We start from the raw sequence: 24,311 nt of genomic DNA, 5'->3' as shown, positions 1-24,311 counted from the left end.
TCACACATTGAAGATGTGCATTCAAAAGGTTTTTGAATGAAAATGGGTCATTTTCTATAGAATTTCTATAATCAAATGTATATGTGATACATCTCACAACAAAGGTGGAAGAAAAATGGCTAAACATAAAAATTAAACTTAAATACAGCCATATTATCTTTGAAAGCACAGACAGTTTTTTATGTCAATCGATATCTCTTTTTTAATTTATATATTATCAAACAAACAATATAATAATTCTAGTTCAAATTATAACACTAAATGTAAATCGCTATGTATTAAACAAAAGAAGAGCATCTGTTTCCATGGTGACTCCTGGATTCGGCGCTCGGTTGAGAATGTCTTTGTGTGGTCACCGTTAACTCTGAGTTACATCCTTCGGGTTGACTGAACTTATTCCAGACCGCGGTTTTGGAACCTGCATTCGTCAAGTAAGCAAGGTTTGGGTCAATCAACCAAGGGTTTAGGGTATATGAGACAGTAAGTTAACATTGCTTTCCGGAATACGGGGGGGTATGGTCTGCTTTGGCCATTATTAGAGCAGCATGTGTGTCAAAACACCAGAGATTGTAAGGAGTTCAGAGGAACCAAATTAGGCCAACACCAAATGAAGATTGTGAAGCCCACACGACTGAACTGAGAATGTATTTTCATCCGTACGAATGTTTGCAAAACTAAGGTGGAAAATCTAATCTGAAGTGTCCTTGGAAGTCAAAAACATACAGGCGAGCGAGATTGTTTGCTGATCAGAATATCAGCAGGAATACACAGTGTGAAATTTCTTTTAGAAAACATTGCAATAAACAATAGGATAATATTAAGTAACTTACATTTTAGACATAATATTCCAGTTAGTTTGTGTAATTTGGCCGCCAACAAAAATAGCTAAGGTAAAACATCTCAAAGCAACAGTGCCATCAGTGTTTGTTTTATGAATGATTCAATGTTTTCGAATTAATCAATGACTTTCATTGAGTGAATGATTCAATGACTCACTAATAGACTGCATCCGAAAACTTAGGCAGCTGACTTGTTGCATCGCTGCTTTAAAGACAATTACTATGCAGGCAGCGTTTGCGCACGGATGTACCTCACGAAACTGATTTCGGACAGACTTCTGAGGCAACCTAATGGTGTCTTCACACCGAACGCGAATTTAATTATTTGCGCGAGTGGATTACATACAAAGTCAATGCAAAGACGCGAATAGACACATCATTCGCGCCGGGCGTTGCGAATGACGCAAATTGGGTGACGCGTTTGCCGCGAATGTCTTTCCGCGCAAGTTGAAAAATTTGAACTCGAGCGAATGTTCAAGCGTCTAACTAGACGCGATAGACGCGTATTTGACGCTCTATTCACGTTCGGTGGGAATACACCGTAACAGTTTAATGATCTACAGAAAAATAGAGCGAGCTTTGGTGAGAACTAAACAAATATTTAATTACTACAGTAAAATTTCTCAGAAATGACAGCAGAAGTGGAAAACGTTGGTCAAAAACGTCAACCTGAACTCTTGCAGAACCGCATCTTTCAGACACCATCTTTCTTTTTCTAGCTCAACTGTCACCGACTATATCACCGAATGTAACGTGTAGGATTGTGGCATATTAAAGGACATAGAACAGTCACTTAATTCAATCCTGAATTAATCAGTGTTTGAACGAATCATTTAATTTAATGAACCAATGAATCACACCTAAAGACTGTCACTTGTTGCCCCCTACAGGCGTAATGTTATAACCTGCATAAAATCCCCAGCAAACTTACAATCTGTCTGGAAGCAAAACAAACAGTGAAATGTCCCAAAGCCTATATAAAGTCAAAGGGCATGACTAGATTATTTAATTTAGTTTTTTTATTGTGTTTTTATATATGTATTAAAGGGACAGCCTTGATAATTAAAGACTAGGCCTGACACTTTGCTAAAACAAGTCAGCATATTAGCTAAATGTATTATTTTCTGAGAGCCAGAAAGTACATTTACTGCCAGAAGCTTCTTCCACACACAGCTGGTGACAGAAACCTCTATGGTGAGGTAATAAAAACGTGATGACACGACTCAGGAGCAGTAATAGTTGTACACACTCTTCATGACCTTACATAATCTGTTCTACTCTAAACAGAAATCACATAGATCTAAATGCTGCAATCTCTATAATTCATGGAAAATTAGCCCCGTATCTGTTACATTTCCAAACAGAACAACACAGAGGAAAAGGACCTCAGTAAGGTGTTATATAATTGCTATGGAGGGAAAGATATGTTAAAGGGTTTAATTATGGATCAGGCTAAATGGGTCACTGATTCTTTCTTTGCCTTCTCTGCATACAATGTCACTGAACTTCTCAAAGCCACATACTGTATAATATTTCATACATAGATTTCGATCTTTCTATAAATACCTGAGTCTTCATATTTAAACAACCTATTGCAAATGGCATAAGTTAGAAATATTATTCTAGCTTTGTAACCAGGGGGGGTCATAGAGCCCCAGTGAAATATTACTGATAAATCCTTGTCTGGCGATGGAGATTACATAGACTGACCTGAAAATAGTTTTCCTTGATAATACTTCAGCAATCATTTTGTATGTTTGCTATCAGTTGTTCATAACCAAACACTAGTGATTGCAGTTTCACAAATTAATCAGTTTGATTTAGGTCAAACAGGATAGCAAACCGATCAGATTTTTTCGTGATTCAGTTTGATTTATTCTTACAATTCACTCATGCACTGAATTTTTGTAATGGTTTCTCACACCGAAATAGTAATGCATGCTTTATAAAACAGAAAACAAAAAAAGAGCGCTGGATGAGATATATATTTAGGCTATACATTTATAGCTGGCTGTATTTATATACTGTCCATGGTAGGAAACAACACTTGCAAATGTCTCCTTTCGTTCGCCAGTGATAACGTAATTCTTTATTGCATGCAGATTGTAAATCACTCTCTACTGCAGGAAAATATATTTTATGCCATTTATGTCCATATATACATTATAGTATAAAAATATGGGGATACTTTTTAATGGGGGCTTTGTGCCCTTGTACTGATGAAGTCCTAGAAATGTTCCTGTTTATAACTGAAAGATGTATAGCAATGGTAACATACAGTACATATCTCCCTGACCAACCGTGATCCAAATAGATATCACTCATCTCACTAATAATTGGTGGGTCTCTCTATTAGCCCCTGAAAAAGTTACAGTAAGCATAAGTATACATGCTTAATCAAAATTATTCAAACCCCATTGCAAATCCGGTTTATTGGCAAAATTAACAGACTTTCAGCTGTTTGCAATGAACAAATCATTCAAAAGTAATTGAAATAGCTCAACACAACAAATGTTTCAAGTGGAAACATCTGCAAAACAGGTGTTGTCTCAAGCACACCTGATGCAACTAATCAAGGGCTTCATTAGTTGCACCAGGTGTGCTTGAGCTAGAACACATGAAATATCTGAACTGGTTTGTAACACTGATATGGCTAAGTCAAAAGAATGGTCCAAACAGTTCACAAACAAGGAAGAGGATACAAAAAGATAGCGAAGGCACTAAATGTTTCTAGAGACATCGTTGGAAGCAAAGTTTGCAAGTTAAAAGTTAAAGGAACAGTGGACGGGGCAGAAAAAGTAAGCTATCAACGGCTGCAACCAGATTTCTGAAAAGGCAGATACAGAAAAACCCTCGAGTGACTGCAAAAGACCTGCTGCAAGACTTGGTGGCAAGAGGCACAGAGGTTTCAGCTGCACAGAAAGGCGCGTACTTAACACATGCCAGAACTCCAAGACGTACACCATTACTGACCCAAAACCACAAAAAAAGTCAGCTCCAATTTGCTCAAAATCATATAAAGAAGCCACAGACATTTTGGGATCCTGTTCTATGGAGCGATAAAACAAAACTGGAACTTTTCAGCCCTATGGATCTTCTTCCTTGTCTGGAGGAAGAAGAATGAAAAAGAACACTCTGCCCCACTAAACACTGGACGTCGGATAGACGCAGATCATGTCTATATTGGGTCTGTCGGTCCATGACCAATTCTGGACATCTATTCGACGTCCAAACTAGGTCCACTATTTGGACGTCCAACCATGACCCAACTTGGACGTCATGTTGACGTTCAACATTTGACCGTTGAACTGGGTCATTTTTTGGACCTCATTTGGACGTCTATTACAGGTGCAGGAAATTTACATGATTAATATGCAATATTTTTTTTATTTACAAATATCAACATTGTTGTTATCAACATGATTAATACATTGGAATACAGATTATTTATAATTATTTAAGATAATTTTCCCAAAATTTTCCCATTTGATTGTCTCAGCAGAAGGTGGTAATGGACACATATAAAGGTGTAATTCTGTAGCTCAAAAAGTAGAGCGTTGGCGCTTGTGTAACGGCCACCTAGTGCAACACCTAGATCATGGGTTCGATTCCCAGGGAAAGCAGGAATTGAAATGTGTAATGCAATGTAAGTCACTGTAGATAAAAGCAAATGCATAAATGTAAATACATGGTACAAAAAACGTCCTCTACCCTTTTGAAACATGGGACTACAGTTATAGAAGATACTAAATTTGATGTTGAAAAGACGTCCACAAACGACCACATTTGGTCCCACCGACGTCAATATTAGACGTGCAAAAGACGTTGAATAAAGACGTTGCCTGGCGTTACAAAACAACCCCTTCAGTGGACCGAAATTGGACGTCCAAAAATTACATAGAAAAGATGTCACTCTGACGTCACATTGCGCAGTGGGGCCTACAGTTAAGCATGCTGGTGGCTCAGTGATGCTCTGGGGCTGCTTTGCATCCTTTACCACTGGAAACCTGCAGCGTGTGGAGGGCAAGATGGATTGGTTGAAGTATCAGGAAATCCTAGGAGAAAACGTCATGCTGTCAGTGAGGAAGCTGAAGCTTGGACCTTTCAACAGGACAATGATCCCAAGCATTCCTCAAATTCCACCAAGGCTTGGTTGCAGAAGAAGTCCTGGAAGATTCTACAGTGGCCATCACAGTCAACTGACTTGAACCCCATAGAAAATCTCTGGTGGGATTTGAAGGCGGCGGTTGCAGCACTCAAACCGAAAAATATTACTAAACTGGAGGTCATTGCTCATGAGGAATGGGCTAAGATTCCTCAGAAACGCTGCAAGAACCTGATGTCTGGTTACACATCTTGTTTGCAGCAGGTCATAACAGCAAAAGGGTGTTCTACTAAAGATGCTTGCCATGAAGGGGTTTAATAATTTTGACACTGCAAAAGTCATTAAAAGAAGTCATTTTGTTTGATTTGTTCATTGCAAACAGCAATGTGGGTTGAATAATTTTGATTACAACTGTATAATGTTAGTCTTTCTGCAGCATTACATGAGATATTCTCAACAAAAATCTAAGCTTTTAAATATTCAACAACTGATCTTGCTGTCTGTTCATTTTCAACATGACCAATGGGGTTTCATAAAATAATGAAATGAAGGGAATAATGTTGTCAGCAGGTTCATAAAATAATGAACTGATATAGCCTAAAAAACAGGATCTTATTTGCAACAAGGGCCATTTGAAAGTGAAAACTCCTGATAAGGAGATTGGTTGATAAGGTTGATAAGAAAATTGCTCTGAAATGGAGTATTGCTTTCTCTTGCATTTTCATTGTCTGATAGATGAATTAAACTAAATTATAATGCGTTGGGGGAAAATAACATAAACCTGAATAAAATTATCTTTATAAAGTCCTTAGGCCATTGAGCTCATACCTCCTGATAAAAATATGCAGTGTGTCTTTGGACCGTTCTCTCATGTAAAAAAAAACACAAGAGATTTTACTCAAAATCTTACAGTTTTAGCTTGTTGTCACTAGTTGCACCTGAGTTAGCAGATAAGTTTACTTTTTGTTGCATTTAACTTCATTAAGGCATAGGCTATGTGTCATTTCAGACATCTGGGACATTTAAGTGTGATAACCACAAGAGCTGCTACATGCCACCAGTTAAGGGCTAAGACAATGAAAAACTTTGTGACTATGAAAAACCTTCTTGTGGGACAGATATCATAAGATGTCATAACTGCATTGTATGAAAATCATGGTTGCATAGTGCAATAATATGTTACAAAGAGAACGTATGATGTAAAATAATTTCTGTTGAGCATGTGTATGATATAAATACAGGGCCCCCACAGTAACGTTTGGGACACCTAAGTCACACCTAAAAATGTGTGAATGGCATTGCATTAGTCAACCAAGTGATTTATTTTAAAGAAAGACAGCACAAACAGACTTTTAAAACAAAGCAATTAACAAAAAAAAAAAAAAAAGATTAACAGATATGCTGTCAAAATTAAGTAAAATTCCTGTCATGCACATCATGCTCAGCTCTAAATGTATTTAATTAGCTAGAAATTGTGATGGCGCACAGTAAAAAAATACATGATCAATAAGTTAGAACAACATATGTTTTTACATTGCTTTAACTCATCAAAATAAGTCAATTGAATGCAAATTAATTTGAAATGACTTAAACATCCAGGTTGATTTAAAATTTTAAACGGGTCATATAATGCCATTTTTGTACAAGCTAATATGATTCTTTAGGGTCTAAATTAAAAGTTTGTAATATACTTTCATTAAAAATTCTCATTAGTATTGTAAGAAAACACTTATTTTACCTGGTCAAAAACAGCTCTGTTTTCAGCACGCCGTTTCAGTGGATATGACTTTAAATGATAATGAGCTTTGCTCACCCCGCCCCTCTGTTCTGTGCGTACACCGTTTGTAACACAATAACACAATAACCATAACGCGTTGTTCAGTATAAACGTGGGATTATGAATTATATTGAGAACGTCGTACATAGAAAACATGCCGTAATGTACCCTGAGTGTAAACCTTAGACGCATTCATTGTGAAGCGTGCAGCTAGCGATTTGCAAAGATTAATATAAAGATTAATACAACGTTACACTCACTTCAGTTCTTCTGGACGTTCAGCAGGAACACAAATAGTTGGTACCGATCCTTTATTCAGGAGCAGCTTCTTAGCAAAACCAGCTTTATACTGACCCTCGTTTATAAAGCAGTCTGGTGTGTGAAATGATTCGCGCAAACATGAAAGCATTGACGTTGCTCATGGGGAATATTCCCTTCGAAAACAAAACTCAGCCACTGCGTCTTAAGCGGTTCGGATTTAGGAACATTAAAATGACTGCTGTGTTCGTTATTACACCCAAGAACAGAACAACACAATTGCTTAGACGCCATTCTGCTCATAGACAGTGCTCCAGCATATCAACAATGACCGCGCGGACTATGATTGACAGCTCGCTCACGAGCGAGGGCGGGTCTGTGTTGAAACGCTGCTGTCAATCAACAATCGTGGGAGGGCCTTCCGACCGTGTGACGTCACACGGTCAAACGGGTTGATTTGAGGCAGGGGAAAACATAGAAGGAGATTAAAAAAAAACAATGGATGGATTTTTATCATTTTATGATGGTTGTGTACAGGCACTGCCACACACATTTCAGTACAATCAACTTGTAAAAGTGCATGTACCATTATATGACCCCTTTAAGGCAGCAACATCTTTATCAAACAATCTTTAAAAACCCTTATCCAATATTGATAAGGAACAACTGGCAAAATCATGAAAAAGTCATGGAAATGTATTGTGGGAATCCTAACGTGATGAACTCCACCTGTGGTCACTCTGAAGTTCACATGAGTGAACTTGAGAGGAAATGACTTCATGCAGCCTCACCACAGATCCCATTGACAACAGTTAAAAAGTAATTGCAAAAATGGCTGAGAAAAGTGAACATAGTTTTGAGTAAAACTCTAGCATTGTTTGTTTGCAGATGCCATTGGTTTGTTATGTTATCTAAGACATCTGTGTCTTAAGTGTTCAAATACTATTTGGGGCCACTGAAGGTTACGTAATGTGAAACATTTAGATATTTTGAATAAAGTTAGTGCAAACAAGAGAGTATGCTACACAAGAGGGGAATCAGCAACACCACACAGTGGCAGATCAGTCAAAATGCTTTTTGTTGTCTAAATACCACACATGGGAAAAGAACAACACATATTCAATTTTCGGGTCAGTTAATGAGGAGATAGTCCAGGACTCCAGATAAATGTGTGATAAAAGTGGAATAATAGGAAGTAAAGATACAATAATTTCTTACGATGCAAAACCCATACTCGGATCACTTTCTGGTCAATATTTTAAAATCACTCTCACTCTGAGTCTTACCAGGTCAATGGCGTTTTTAGCAAGCTCATCCTCACTGGATGCTGCCGAATCCACCACCAGCTTCTCGAAGCACGTCGAGCCCAAGGACGAGCTCTTCTGGTGGGACATCGCCAGCTGAGCCACCAGCAGCTTCGGGCTCCCGTGCGCGGATACGGAAATCTCCGGTTTACTGACTGATGCTCCATCAGCTACGGCCAGCGGTGAGATCCCGAGCCCTTTACTGGCGCTGGAGTCCGGCTCCTCGCACAGGGTACTGTCGCATACTAAAGACGGTGGAGTTGAGGACAAATTGGGCTGCGAGGACGAGAAGACCCGGTCCAGGACCTGTTTTTTCTTTCTTTTAAACATCCATAACCCGCTTTCTTTTTTACTATCCCCGCTGCGTCGTTCGGACCCCAGTTTGGGGCTCAAAAACGGTTTGGTCTTCTCTTGGAAATTCCTCCACATCCTTCTCTGGTAGGACGCTGATTGCGGGTCTTTGTCGCTCTCATCCGTGTGTTTCTCCTCCATAGTCCCCGTCCAGCAGCAGCAGCAGCAGCAGCAGGCTTTCAGCGCGCGGAGCGCCAGTGACACTGAAGCGCGCGGGCGAGCGCGCAGCAGCGCGTGCTCTTGATCGTAAATGACACTCAGGCACTTACAACACATTCACTTTATCTGGTCAATATGCTACTAGTGACATTATTTAGGGGGTCTTTTACAGCACAAACATTGAAGTCTAAACTAAAACCGATAAAATAAAATAAAATAAAAAATAAAAAGCCCAATAGGAGAAAACAAGTTAAAATCTGAACAAGGTATGGTTGCCCAACAAGGGTTACCTGTTAAATAAACGTGAGTGTGCAATGCATCTGATTCACTCTTTAATGACTTAATGATCTGACAGTAACCTATGAAAAAGCCATACACGAATACATAATTGCAGAATGGAAAGACACGCCTCCCTCTGGTGAATGTTTGTAATTATAAGGATTTGGTGAGTGTATATTTTACTGCACATCATGTCATTATATTACACGATGTTAACAAGCCATTTGAGCTATTTAAATTGTGTTTGTTACTGTAAAAACGTGCTGATAATAATACAGGTGCACACTAGAAGAAAGCATGATGACTTTAGGGCAGAGTTAATCAGTTAACAGGTTTCAACTGTGGTAGGCCTATTTTTAGATTATTGTTAAAATTACTAACATAGCTATGCAGTGTAAACAGCCATGCTATTGATTTAAAAGTGAAGGCAAAGCCAAGATAATACCACCCACAATAAAACCCACTCATGTGTCATTTTAATGATTGTAGAATTTGAACATGAATATTTAATTATATATTGTAGTTGCTGTAAACCAAAGGATATTATGTGTGTGTGTGTGTGTGTTATTATTATTATTTTACACACAGCTAACACTATACATTATAAAAAATTCCCCTAATGAAACCATCACCACTTAGCTTTGAAGGGTGCTGAGTACATTTACTATTCTATAATAGATGTGTTTCAAATCACAGAAGGGAAATCATTACTGGTCAGAAAAGCTCATGAGAATTAATGAGTAGACTGAGATGTCTGGCCAATATCTCAATACTTAATTATGCTTCTTGTCAAATTATAGTAAACTGTTTTAAGCCCATCATCCTACGCAGTACCATATTTAGACAAGTACTAAGTTAATAAAATACTGTATTCGCAAATTGTCTGCATTATCTTGCCAAGTACAAAATGATACACCCCTTTCAGAACATGCCATTTGGTAGCTAAGAGATCAGACTAAACAAACCAATAAACATACTGCAGACTACAGGGAAACATTCACAGCAGGTAAGTTAAGATCTCAACTTTACTTTGCAATATATATTATTTTATATGTGTAACTCACACACCCATATATATACATACATACATACATACATACACACACATTTTAACTGCAATAAAGTATCACCTCTTTCTTCCTGTGGTTATTGTGGCTATGATGAATGCCTATTAAAACTGTAAGTGCTCAATCAAAGGGATTCATCTCTGTTAAATGAATGAAGGTAAGGTATTCATCATTCATAGGTGAATCAGTACTCAGAGGCAGATAATCAATAGGTGATGTAGTTTCCTGGAGCCCTTGAGTTATGCTCACTATAATGCAATGTAGGAGAAAACCACGAGGAGAACACCTCTGAGTTCTTCTATTGCTTCAAAGGCATTTGATTCAGCTTCATTTTGACAATATGGCTCTGTCCTGTCGTTTCTTTTACAAAGTAAAGCATTCTCAGATTCTATTTACTAATTACCTGTGATAGACTGGCCGTCTGTACAGGGTGTCCCGAGACGCTGCAGAGGATAACGTGGTTTGGAGAATGGATGGATGGATATTCACTAATTACAATATTTTACAATATTAAGTTACATCAAATAAGTTCACATTCTATTGTAATGGGCTGTAACAGCCTGTTTCCCTTTGATGAAGAGTTAGTCTTTTCAAAAATAAGTTATATAGACCAACTGCCTCTTGCCAGATGACTTTACTTTAATAATCTGTGGGTTTGACCGTTAATGTTCAAAGGCAATTTAAAAAAGATGAGGCTCTGACAAAAGAGTTCTAGTTATTTAATTGTGTTTTGAGACAGACATATGGAGAGCCACATGACCGATCAGGAACGCACTTTAAGAACTCTACTAGAAGAAGCCGTGAAGATCAGGGACGATGTGGTGACTGGTATACGTGCAGCGCAGGGTTCAGTCCTGATGGAGTCGTCTGCTAGAAAACTACTGGAGAACCACATTCAGATCATAACTCATATTGTCAAACAGCTCAGCACAGACATCCAGGTACGAAAATAAGTTTTACAGTGACATTATATTATTTTATATATACATAAAATGGGAATTAATCATGTGAGTGAATAAATGTCCATCAGTCCCCTGATGTTTTCTTCTATCCTTCTCAGAAAGGTCCAGAATAATCACTCTGATGGATTGTTAGATCAATAACATCTGATCAATGCATCTCAAAGTTTTACATTTATTTTTAATGTGAAAGCAAAAATTTTACAGTACTTGATGAGCGAGGTACAGTTTCAGAGAACATGCCAGCAGAGCCATTACCTGATGGGATGTATTATGCAGAATATGTGCATAAAAAATGAATGAATCAAATTAATCAAAGCCCATCAGTCACTACAGTCAGAATGAGAGGTTTTTTTTTTGTCCCTGAAGAGTGATGATGTAACCAGGCTTGATTAGCTATGGAAAGACATTAGGAATCTCTGCTAGGTCTAATGTTGTAGGCTAAACCACTTATGGCTTTCCCTCTAATATTGCAAAAAGTGAAAACACTCGAGGTGTATTTTCCAATTCAGAAACTATTGGGAAAAAAAAACATTCATCATAATTACTCCTGCGTTATTATCCCGAAATGCTCCGAGACATGAAGGTTGAGGATCCAAATGCAGTTTTATTGAAAGGGTAATCCACAATCGTATAGTCGAAAACAGGCAAAGGTCATAACACCGGGTAATCAGTCCAAACAATAACAAACACAACAAGGCAGGGAACACGGGCAAAAGAGTAATCCACGGAACAGACAAGAAATCCAAAAACCAAGAGACATGAAACCAGGGGGAATGCTCGGAATTGCAGTGTAAGGGTCAAAATCACCATAAAGTGCCTTTGAGACTTCAAAATTTCCTCAAAAAAATCAGAGATTTTCCATTTAACTTTATATGTGTTGTATTAAGGAGACCTTAGGCTGTTAGAAATGCATATTGGTCAAGCTCCAGCAGTTTTTATGAATTAGCTGCAAGCTGACAATATACTAGCAAACCATAAAATATGTCCACCCTGTCATGGACAAATTCAAAGTAGAATATATACATTTTCATTGCATAGTGATTATAAAATGTAGATCTGCAGAAAGATAATGTGTCCCTTTCCCAACACAACATTTTAGTTAATGGTAAAAGTCTTTTTATAATAATGAAGTTACATGCCTAAATATGTATTGCCCAATATAATATGCGATAATTGCACATTCTTTTCTAAATAAAATCTAAAAACAAAGATATTTAGTCAAACTTTAAAACAATACTAACTGGGCCTCATTTGTTTATTAAGAAATCACACGCAAGGTTTTGTTAACTTGTTAAAATAATTTGTTTATTTTCAAAAAAGTTGAACATGACAGGGTGGACAACAAGTTGACAGGGTGGAACTTGGCATGACAGGGTGGACAAATGCTTTAATGTTCTAACCTGGAGGGGCCTGGCTCAGGCTGATTTTCAGGAGCTTCAGGAATATTAGGAGAGTTTGGTGGTGTCTCTTGCTGTAGCAAAGCACTGGCTCTGGCTCTGGCCCTGGCTTGCCTTTTTGTTTTATATATTTGCCCTTTTCTCTCTCTCACTTAGCTCATTAATACCTTTCTTCTTTCCAGTCTCTCTGTCTTTTCCCCCCTCTTTCTCAAGGTACTTTCTTCTACTCTCTAGGTCAGCATCACGACATTCCCTATATCGCCTTGCTATTAGGCTCATTCCTGGTAAAAAAAAAATATAGTATTTCAAAAGAATTCAAAACGTTCTCTTACAAATTCCCCTTTAATTGGTCCAGCTAAACTAGGCTTGCCTAGTCTTATTTATTTACATTGTTAGGGCTGTATTTTTTTTCAAACAGTCAATGAAATCCATGTCAATCTTTTATTACATAGGAACAAAGGTTTGTAAACTATCATCAAATTATCGTCATCATCAAAACACCTGCTGATAGTGATATTGGGAAAAAAGTCCACGTCCACTCATGTATAGAATCTACTGTTCTAATAATATGTGTTATAACTGTTCTAATATGTGGGGGGGAAAAATCAAAATGTGGCGAAAACTGCAAATGTCCTCCTTATCATGAACCATGTCCACCCTGTCATGGAAGGCTTGGTGACAGGGTGGACAGTGACAGGGTGGACATTTTTTTGGCTAAAGGTAGCATTTAATGAGCACATGGTGTACAGCAGTTAGCAAAGTGATTCAATGTTGAAAGCTGACTGTGCACTGTTTAAAATGTATATTTTGAATATCTGAAAAGTTTTTATATTAATTAATATTTCACAATGACAGGGTGGACATGTTAAGCTTGACAACACGCAACTACAAACACAATATGATGAAAATTAGGAAATATAAGTGTAGATACTTACTGTGTGTGCTGCAGAGGTTTTAACCTCCACTGAAGAAAGACCAAATGGGGGAGGGGATGTCACTGAGTACATTAGTTGGTTTCTTAAAGGGGCGTTTACCCCATAATGACAGGGTGGACAGCAATTTCAGGGACACGTGCAAAATGCTTAATATTACTATGAAAATAAAATATAAATAATCAAAATGGCTTGTTTTATTAAATAATTTGCAGAGGACAATAAGAACATTCAAAAAAGATTTTAATTTTAAGTAATTTAACCACTTTTTACACTCACTGAAGTTAGCTGATCAGCGTGTGGGACATACCAAAAGTGATATTGACTCGTAACACTAAACAAGACTTCGCAAATAATGAATGAGAAAACCAGGCTCGGTATATGGGGTGAGCTAAACAAGATAATGAGACACAGGTGAATGTGATGATGGATGAAATGTCCGGGCAGTGAGTTATAGGAGATGTAGTTTGTGAGGGAATGACAATAGTCTGATGTGGAGGGCCCTCTGGTGGTTCTCAAGGGCACTCCAGCTGGTGACCGTTACAGTTATAATGGAAAATGACTGAAGTCTGTCAAACTGTGATAGCGGTGAGTGACTGCTGATATGAGCAATCACACTGTAACTGTTGTATGACCGCAAGGATAGAACAATCTTCTGTCCTCCCAGGTGCTGGGAACGCAGATTATTGAGAGAGACAACCTTGCTGCAGGGACGACTTTTGCAGTGAAGAGCTTGGATCACAAGAACAGGATGGGTATCGGAGATCTCAGAGGCAGAGTGGCAAGGTCACAATTTACACCAAGATTTTATTCATATTTATAGAGCTCCAACATTTTTAGATCACTAGTGGAAATGCTTTTTTTCTTTTTCTTTTTTTTAATGAATATGAATTTCATAATTTCTTGGTATATGTCTCCTTTTTATTTTCCCTGAAGTTCATTATAAATATGAGCATTAACTCAAAGTCTACAAGAGGCTACCATTTCACTATTGGTGCAATTCATGAATGATTGTGACCTTTTATAACAACAAGGTGGAAAATGAGATGTTAATTGTGTAAGAGAATACATATTTCCAAACCTCCAGCTCAGTGGTTTTATTAGACAAATGTTTTCTTGGCATTTGTGTATTCAAAAAAGCCTAATATTTATATGAAATGAATGTGGAAATAGAAAGAGTGCAGAGGGTCAGTGGTGCCTTACAGGCATAGACACAGTAGACTGAGCTTGATTAGATGAAATGAGATGTTTGCTGACTGCACGACCTATGATTCCTCTCTTACCATAAGCCATATACAACCCTTCACACATTAACAGTAATGTATTCATTAGTTCATCATTGTGGAATGAAAGACATCTAAATTACTCTTGCCTGCAGTGCACAAACAAGATTTGTGGCCAATCAGATTATTTCCCCATTTGCCATCTTCTGCGTCATTGTTGCAGTGGCAGATACTGTCATCACTTTTAGAAGGCAAAAGATAAAATATTAATTATTATATTTTATTTTATATTATATTATTTTTTTATAACAAAAAGTTAAAAGGGGGGGGGGGGGGGGGGGGGGGGTTGGGGAATTGAATGGGAAAATGTATATTATTTTCATAATTCCTTAGTAGTAAGTCTCCTTGGTTGTAAAACCTCAAATTTCAATCTACAAAAAAAAAAATATATATATATATATATATATATGTTCTAAATCACGTTTTATACATAAACTAAGGATGTTATTGCTTCATAATGCTGCAGAGATTAGAGTAGAGATCTTTCTTTATCTTGAAAAGCATTTTTCTTTATCTTGAAAATCAACTAAAAACCATAAAAATGGTCAGTGCTGGTCCCACTGGTTCCCACTTTTAATTAAGAGCAATTCTACTTTAAAAATAGCATGGCAGACAATAGTAAAAACAAATTTTAAAGTTAATTTTCATATTTTTTTAAAGTGTCGGATGAAAATGCTGGCAAAATTATAGAATGTTCTTCTGATATTCACTCACCAACCTTTGTATTAGGTACGCCTGCTCATTTGCTTGTTAACGCAAATATCTAATCAGCCAATCGCATGGCAATTTAGGCATGGCATGGGCTTAGCTTAGCTGACTTGTTGCCTCGCTGCCCTATCAGACTTTGTTTGCACACGAGGATACCTTACAAAACTGATTTTGGATAGACAGTTCTTTGGGCGAAAATGCCTTGTTGATGACAGAGGTCAGAGGCTGGAATGGTTCAAGCTGATAGAAAGGCAACAGTAACTCAAAAGAACACAAATTCATGATGCAGTCATGTCAATGTGGACCAAAATCTCTGAGGAATGTTTCCAGTACCTTGCCGAATCTAAGCAACATAGCATTAAGGCAGTTCTGAAGGCAAAAGGGAGTCCAACCCTGTATAACAAGGTGTACCTAATAAAGTGGCCGGTGAGGGTATCAGTGAAACCAACCCTCAGGAACAGATGAAATACTTATTGTTGTCTGAATTTCCTTTTGCCTTAGATGTGATGCTAGCATTGCTAAACTGTCATCTGATGTTGTCACTGGAGGGCGGGACATTCTGAAACTCCAACAGGAAGTGAGTGAGTTACGCTCTGTGCTGGAGCTGAAGCTGAGAGGCATGGAGCTCAAGGTGAGACTTTAATGACGAGGCCATTAAAGAGCATGTGATAGCTTAGATTGAATTACCAAAATGTATTCACTCAAAGGCATTCCTTTTAACATCTACATTGTGCAAAACAAAAACAAAACACTGTTTCTAAAGTATCTTTATTACAACATTGAACAGTGTTCCCTGTGTCATTTTCACATACATTTTAATCCTCCTTCAATGGTATTACATAGTACTGTATCACCATGATAAATATTCAAAAAATATATGGTAATACCATCCCACCAAACATGAAACGTTCTCAGATATTTGGCTAACCTTCTAACAAGGTTCTCTCAATGTTGTGAATTTCTTCCAGTTAATAGAACTAATAGAATGTTCATTCAGAGTTTTCTGGTCTTTAATAATGTATTTTTTTTTTCTTTTGAGGGGGATTTCTGTTTTTTAAATGTTACTACTTGTTTCAGAATGTTCAGAAAACTTTCAAAAGTAACATTACCATAATGTTTGCAAAATTATAAAAATGAAATGTTCCCTTAACCTTCACAAAACCAACAACAACAAAAAAGTTTATGTTTTGACATTCAGAGAACATTCAGAAATAACATTAGCATAACATTCTTAGAACATGTTTTTGTCAGCTGGGATGGTTCTTATATTTGGTATGTCTACATTTGTTTTCCTCAACTTACAAGGTATAACTAAATGTTGTGACCAAGCCAGTATGTGCATTAGATATGAAATTACATCAGCTTTGGCCCACACCTCTCTTACACTGGGGGAAATGCTGCGTTGTCATCCATATAAACTGTCCCTGCATGGTGACTGTGTGATAACCGTAAATCTCAGTGACTGCAGTGCATTAGCTCTGGGAAGTGGTCACCAGACACCATAAAGGTAATTGAAAATATAAGGGGACGAGGACAGCCATGTAAAATACACACCAGCTTGCTATGCGTGCTGATGTCAAACATGCCAATACACATTCTTTGTTAACCAATTTACATTTGTTGGAAAACATTTTTTTTTGTTTTTTTGATAGCTGGTTTAGGAATGCTACATTTGGGGATAATCTGCCCAAGGTTATTGATTCAGTTTGGACCATTAGAAGGACAATGAAAACTATGTGAAGTGAGCGTGATGAGAGGTACGCTTTATAATGTCTTGTCATTTGCTAGCTGTCTCATGATGTAGGAAAACTACAGATGTCAATGTCAGAGAAGTTCGTCTCTCAGAGAAACGCCATTGGAGATTTACAGAAGGAGATACAACAACTGGATGTAAAGTAAGAGCAACTATAGTCACTTCTCAATACTCAGTTGAGTTTATTTTAAGAGTTCCTGCTTAAATATAAATTAAAATGATATATTTATATATAAATGATACTATACATAACAATATTGCCTAATTATTAAATAGCTATAATAACATATTTAAAGGATATATATATTACGCTTTTTGTCTTTAGATGAGTCATTGAATCATTCACTCAACCATTGTCAGTAATGCCAAACGCTATTGACAATGAATGCACAGCGTAATACAAAATTCTAATTATTTACATCAAAAACAAGATTACATTGTTTTTGTGTGTCAGTGTTTGGAGATTTGAATTGGCGGAATGTCTGGATGACAGTAGATAAATTCTATATTAAAGCAAGTTTCAAACTAAAATAATAGGCCTACATAGAATATATCCTGGCTGTAAAACATGTCCAAGAGCATTCTGAATTAAACATTGATTAACCTTGTCAATTTTGTAAAATGACAAGGAAACAATTGTTAATTAATTTTTATTTATTGTATACATACTGTGCAAAGATGTTTTTGATTGAAATTAATCATTTTTGAAGTATACTGTAAAGACTGTAAAGATTACATACAGACAGAAAAGATATACTTCAATGGGAATGTTTTTTGTATTCAGTGATAAAAGAAAAAAGATTCAATCAAATAAAAAGAAAAAAAGAGAAGAGAATAAGGCCAAACATCATTGATTCTTGAATGTCTCTTAACCGAATGTGACATGCCAAGTTGGAATATGCTGAAGCATGAATTTTAATTTATTTGTTTTTGCTTGGCAGATATGTTTTTTTAGTGTGGTTTGGGCTGCTGGAGTGCAAAGATTTAATTGATTAAAGAAACAAGTAATCAGACCTGTTGCAGAAATCCATTCGATTTTAGGCCCCTAGTTTCTTTTAATAAAATGTTGTATGTGAAGGGCACTCGTGAAGGTATTGACAGCCCTGACATTAGTTATTGCAATGCTTTACCACCGGCCCACTTTATCGAATCTGCTGTCAGGTGGATTTGTTCTGTTGAGACTGATGTATATAGGGAACTAGTAATGTGCCAGTGACTCACCAGATACGCCTCCAAATAGTGCCAATGCCAGTCTATGTGCTGCCACATGAGCATCCTGGCATGTGCAAGGTGATGCTCTCCATTTCTTTGACAATTTTAGCTCCTGTCTGCAGTGTGTGGAGCACAGATGGCAGCTGAAATGGAGCCTTGCCCATGATGCCCATGGTGTGACAGAATCAAAGCAATTGGCTGCCTATGCCTGGGCTGTTATGTAATAGTGGTGAGTCAAGATAGCTTACAGTGACTCATGAAGAGAAGCATATGGGCCAAAGAAAAATAAACACATTGAGAAAGACGGGAACTATAGCACGAGCCCAAATGTGATGTCTATTAGACACAATGACACAAATACCTTTTTGAAGATATCAAAATGCTATTTAAAAACCACAACAAAAACATCCACCACAACATATCTGTAGGCTATTTGAAATGTATAGGCCATTTAAAGGCCCAGCATTAGCTAAGTAAACACAAACTATTGTTTTGGATAAGACAAATTGTAATCAAAGATACAAAGCAAAGATGCAAAGCTTGAGTCCACTCCAAAATGAGTTATTCTGTATCAGTAATGCACCGTTTCTGAATTCTCTAAAACGCCTTGGCTGTGTCTGAAATCGCCATCTATACCCTTAAATAGGGCACTAATTGAGGGGACAGCCATTTTAGTGCTGTCCTAAACCAAAGTGGACATTATGGAGTGCACTCATTCAATCCCATAATGCACCGGAATAAAAAGTGTACAACCAGGGTGCTTCTCATTTCTTATTTGTGCATCCTCGTTTCCTTTCCTCGCGTCTCTGCTTCGCCCCCAGGATGCGAGGGAAGGCTGCAATTAAAGAAGATGAGGATGGAGGAATAGCTTATTTGTATATTGGAATGTTCTTGATCACTCGAGTGTCACTTCAAAGCGTCATCAGCAGCTCTCAAAGGATCTGCCCTTATGTTGTTCAAGTTTGGTAAAGACATTAATAAATAATAAAAATAAAGCAAGATGCCTTGTTGATATATATGTAATATGGTCTATTTAAACTGCAAAGGTAAAGCATCCATTTAAATTATTGTGACAGATTTGAAGGGTGAGAATTTATACGTGCGTCAGGTTTCTCGACAAGAAAGACTTCATCATAGGATACACCTGTGCATCCCCACTCATTGCTCCTCTGGAAGCTTCCTCACTCCTCGTTCCTCGCCTCCTCGCTGTGCAGTTAGAGAATTGAGATGTTCTTCAAGATGGCTGAATTCAATCAGTTTCCTGGTCACGGGCTGGAGGAACGAGGAAACAAGGAAGCATCAATTTGAGTATTGAGAAGCACCTCCAATGTACATTCAATGGTTAGAGAATACCCTTAATGCACTGTGAGGGTAGTGCTAAATGAATTCCTGCGTCTGGCCAGAAGATAGCGCCTGCAGCTGAATCATTCATCCATCCATTTCCAAAACCCCAATGTGGGTGAAGCACTTGATTGTAGTCTTGAGTTTTCTTCCAGGTACATACATGTCACAGTATTTCTCATTTAAATAATTCCTGCCCAAGGCATACTCAAAAAAGAAAAAGAGGGGGGTAATGCCTGGTTGAGTAGCGTTGTGTTGAAACCGGTGGAAACTCGTGGTTTTGGTAAGGGGTGTGACATTCCGAAACATGTTCAAAGCAATCACAACACAATGATCCATCCGATCAATCAGAGCACATTGTGGTTTTCGGAACGAGGAGCTTCACACAGACAGGAAGTAGCCTAATCAGAGCCTTACTTACAGACTGGGAAGAGAGGTTCTGTAACTATGAAAAATAATGTTTTTTGAATACTAAAGCATGGAAACCTATTCTAGTAGAGCCCAAAAACAAAATCAAGACTTTGTAAAAGTGCATAATATGGCCTCTTTACTACATGATAATCAGAATACCTTTACTACAATGGGAGAATATTGTAAGCATGTATGTGTGTATGTTTATGCAGAACCTCTAGTGGTCTGATGGAGATGGAGGAGCAGACAGTGAGACTGAGGAAGTGGACAGAGGAACAGATGAAAACCACAGTTCAATCACACACACAGAGCAGCCAGATGCACACACTGCTGCAGGACAGAGTGGTAAACATGTGAAACTCAAAATGAATGGCCTTATTATATATATATATATATATATATATATATATATATATATATATATATATATATATACACACTCACCTAAAGGATTATTAGGAACACCATACTAATACTGTGTTTGACCCCCTTTTGCCTTCAGAACTGCCTTAATTCTACGTGGCATTGATTCAACAAGGTGCTGAAAGCATTCTTTAGAAATGTTGGCCCATATTGATAGGATAGCATCTTGCAGTTGATGGAGATTAGTGGGATGCACATCCAGGCCACGAAGCTCCCGTTCCACCACATCCCAAAGATGCTCTATTGGGTTGAGATCTGGTGACTGTGGGGGCCATTTTAGTACAGTGAACTCATTGTCATGTTCAAGAAACCAATTTGAAATGATTCGAGCTTTGTGACATGGAGCATTATCCTGCTGGAAGTAGCCATCAGAGGATGAGTACATGGTGGCCATAAAGGGATGGACATGGTCAGAAACAATGCTCAGGTAGGCCGTGGCATTTAAACGATGCCCAATTGGCACTAAGGGGCCTAAAGTGTGCCAAGAAAACATCCCCCACACCATTACACCACACCACCAGCCTGCACAGTGGTAACAAGGCATGATGGATCCATGTTCTCATTCTGTTTACGCCAAATTCTGACTCTACCATCTGAATGTCTCAACAGAAATCGAGACTCATCAGACCAGGCAACATTTTTTCCAGTCTTCAACTGTCCAATTTTGGAGAGCTCTTGCAAATTGTAGCCTCTTTTTCCTATTTGTAGTGGAGATGAGTGGTACCCGGTGGAGTCTTCTGCTGTTGTAGCCCATCCGCCTCAAGGTTGTGCGTGTTGTGGCTTCACAAATGCTTTGCTGCATACCTCGGTTGTAACGAGTGGTTATTTCAGTCAAAGTTGCTCTTCTATCAGCTTGAATCAGTCGGCCCATTCTCCTCTAACCTCTAGCATCAACAAGGCATTTTCGCCCACAGGACTGCTGCATACTGGATGTTTTTCCCTGTTCACACCATTCTTTGTAAACCCTAGAAATGGTTGTGCGTGAAAATCCCAGTAACTGAGCAGATTGTGAAATACTCAGACCGGCCCGTCTGGCACCAACAACCATGCCACGCTCAAAATTGCTTAAATCACCTTTCTTTCCCATTCTGACATTCAGTTTGGAGTTCAGGAGATTGTCTTGACCAGGACCACACCCCTAAATGCATTGAAGCAACTGCCATGTGATTGGTTGATTTGATAATTGCATTAATGATAAATTGAACAGGTGTTCCTAATAATCCTTTAGGTGAGTGTATATATATACATACTGTACAGTATATATGATATCTGTGCAAAATGTTCTTAGATGGAAGTGGAACGCAGGCTAAAGGAGAAAATGAATCTTCTTTCGGGGCATCTGGAAAGGTTGGAGGTACAACTGGAGAAGGTGCGTTCAGCTCACAGGACCACGCATTCAGAGAGCAAATGCGACAGCATGATCAAGACTTTGGAGAAGAGCTTCAGAGAAGAGCTAGAGCAGATGAGGAGGGAGTACCAGTCAGGTGAGTCTCACATACGAGGATGAAATAAACACACGTCCACAATAAACTCTTTCCACATCAATCTGTATCCTACACTGCTGTTCAAAAGTTAGGAGTCAGTAAGATTTGGTAATGTTTTTGAAAGAAGTCTATTATGAAACAGACAAAAAAAAAAAAATCTGGTCTGCTTAGAAATTCCATATCTCTTGCTATAGGAAAAAAACTGTATTCCAAAACAACGATCAACGACGCACACTTCAGATTCTAATTATTATAATATTATATATTATATTCTGTAACTGGCCAATTCATATAGAACAAAACAAATTTTTTTATAAAAACAGTAATATTGTGAAATATTATTACAATTTAAAATAACCGTTTTCTATTGTATTATATTTTTAAATATAATTTATTCCTGTGATGTCAAAGCTGAATTTTCAGCATCATTACTCCAGTCTTCAGTATCACATGATCCTTCAGGAATAATTCTAATATGCTGATTAGCTCCTTTTGTACTAAAATTGTACTAACCCCAAACTACTAATTAGTGTATATGGAAAGCTAAAGTACAATATAGGCATTTTTACTCCATTTTACTGACATGCAATACCAGCCAAGTGGCCCAATTTATCTCTCCTTTGGCTGTTTGCTTGTGAAATCAAAGTGAAAATAGAAAGCATGACTCAAATTCAGACTGAATCAGTCTTTTGGTATTACTTGTAGCTTAATGTACAGGCAAGTCTGCTGAACTAAGCCTGCAGGGTATATTTGACCCTAGCATTTTTGACATTTAGTCGATCTATATTTCCTTCCAACTACCCAATTTCAAAATGTTACTGATTGACAGACTATGTCGACTATTTCCAGGCATTCTGTACAAAAGACCAAAGTAACCCTCAATAAACAAACCCAGCAAAGAAAAGCCTTAAAAGGTATAGTACATGACTTGCGCTCTCAAATTCTCTTTGAGATTCCAATGATGGACTGAGGGCAGGCGATGCATTATAGATGACACATCTATCACACACTTCTGCCACAGAGTCAATGCTCCCACAAGTGAAGGTGATCTCCTCTATTCCATTTGCCAGGGTTTCAGGCAGTTCATGATGCCATTGCATCTCTGAGACACATCGGTGACACCAAAGCCAAGCTGGACAAAGGAGAGCTGCAAAGAGACATAAAACAGATCCAGAGAAACATGGTGGAACTAAAGGAGCTATGACTAGATTTTTTGTTTTTTTTACATTTATGCTGGAGTATATAATCTGTGTGTGAGATCACGAAGTATGATTCAGCAGAATGTGGGCAGATGGACAATACAATCAAATAAGCTGTACATTTGTTTCCTAGATTGAAAAAAAAGAGGATTTAGCCAGTCTCCATGAGGTAATTTCCAGTAAATCTCTTTAGACCAGACTTTAAATTCAGATTCTGAATGAACAATCATGTTTGATGAAAGTCGAACAAGGTACAATTATGGCAAAGCAGAGATTAGATGCGCAATACCCATGTGGCTCAATACTGAAAGATTAGGAAGATGACCTGTTCTGTGTTTATCTGCACGTCCGCAGGCCAGTATTGATTGTAACGGATGCTGGAATAAACAAACAAGATCTCTTTGTTTTCATTTAAATTTTCCAAGCCACCAATACATGCAAAGCATTAATATACCCAACACAATTAACCATTTTTGTTATTTCTCTCTTCATGTTTATGCTTTCATATTTTAGAGACACAATGGCTTTTTGTAGGTCAGTTCTGCATAGATGGAAATGACAGTGGGGAAAACAGAGGTCCATTTATTCTGCTAGTGCCTCTGTAGGGCAATGATAACTGTAGACAGATGTGCCTAATAATGGCTACAATAAGCAATGGCCGTTTTCAGGCTCCTGCAAAGATGAACCATGATAGAAGTGCTTTTAAGGTACATAATGGCAATAATATTTTAGTCAGCCGAGGCTTGTGGCAATGATAATTATGTAGAACGTCAGTCTCTGGAAGGAAGGCACAGAAAAAATAATGAATCAATGCCATTTTTCAAGTGTCAACACCCATTTGAATGTGATCCAATGAGCATAGGCTAATTCGGTTACACCATAAACAGCTAATTAAAGAGCCATTCATATAGATTAAGTGTCTTTTTAGATTCATTCACACACAATTTAACGTAGCAGTGATATGTATACATAATAAAATGTCCTTGGTGATGTAAAGACTGAGATTTGTAAACACATTGATCAGTGAGTAAACTGCTGAGTGTGTAGGAGATAAAGGAGAACAACTG

General features: G+C 37.8%; 2 protein-coding genes across 10 annotated transcripts in view; one reads left to right on the top strand and one right to left on the bottom strand.

The window, feature by feature from the left end:
• Positions 1–8,958, bottom strand: part of mctp1a (multiple C2 domains, transmembrane 1a) — a 200,330-nt gene extending 191,372 nt beyond the window's left edge. For 3 of the 9 annotated variants that reach the window (XM_056238019.1, XM_056238065.1, XM_056238059.1), the window contains exon 1: positions 8,254–8,957. In XM_056238019.1, the coding sequence (XP_056093994.1) occupies positions 8,254–8,910 (657 nt within the window). In that variant the 5' untranslated portion in view covers positions 8,911–8,957. Of the gene's footprint in view, positions 1–8,253 lie in introns of all 9 variants that reach the window. The other 6 variants (XM_056238024.1, XM_056238072.1, XM_056238104.1 and 3 more) reach the window with 4 other exon arrangements.
• Positions 8,959–10,835: 1,877 nt separating this feature from the next.
• Positions 10,836–24,299, top strand: fam81b (family with sequence similarity 81 member B). Its single transcript, XM_056238156.1, has 7 exons — positions 10,836–11,080; positions 14,098–14,216; positions 15,923–16,052; positions 17,210–17,316; positions 20,351–20,483; positions 21,850–22,045; positions 23,116–24,299. The coding sequence occupies exons 1-7, from the start codon at positions 10,883–10,885 to the stop codon at positions 23,247–23,249; spliced, it is 1,017 nt and encodes a 338-aa protein (XP_056094131.1). The 5' UTR covers positions 10,836–10,882; the 3' UTR covers positions 23,250–24,299.
• Positions 24,300–24,311: the final 12 nt, after the last annotated feature.

This window comes from Rhinichthys klamathensis, unplaced genomic scaffold (genome assembly GCF_029890125.1).
Source record: "Rhinichthys klamathensis goyatoka isolate OS25496 unplaced genomic scaffold, OSU_Roscu_1.1 h1tg000019l_1, whole genome shotgun sequence".
Taxonomy (NCBI): Eukaryota; Metazoa; Chordata; class Actinopteri; order Cypriniformes; family Leuciscidae; genus Rhinichthys; species Rhinichthys klamathensis.
This window is presented reverse-complemented; position numbering and strand designations above follow the sequence as displayed.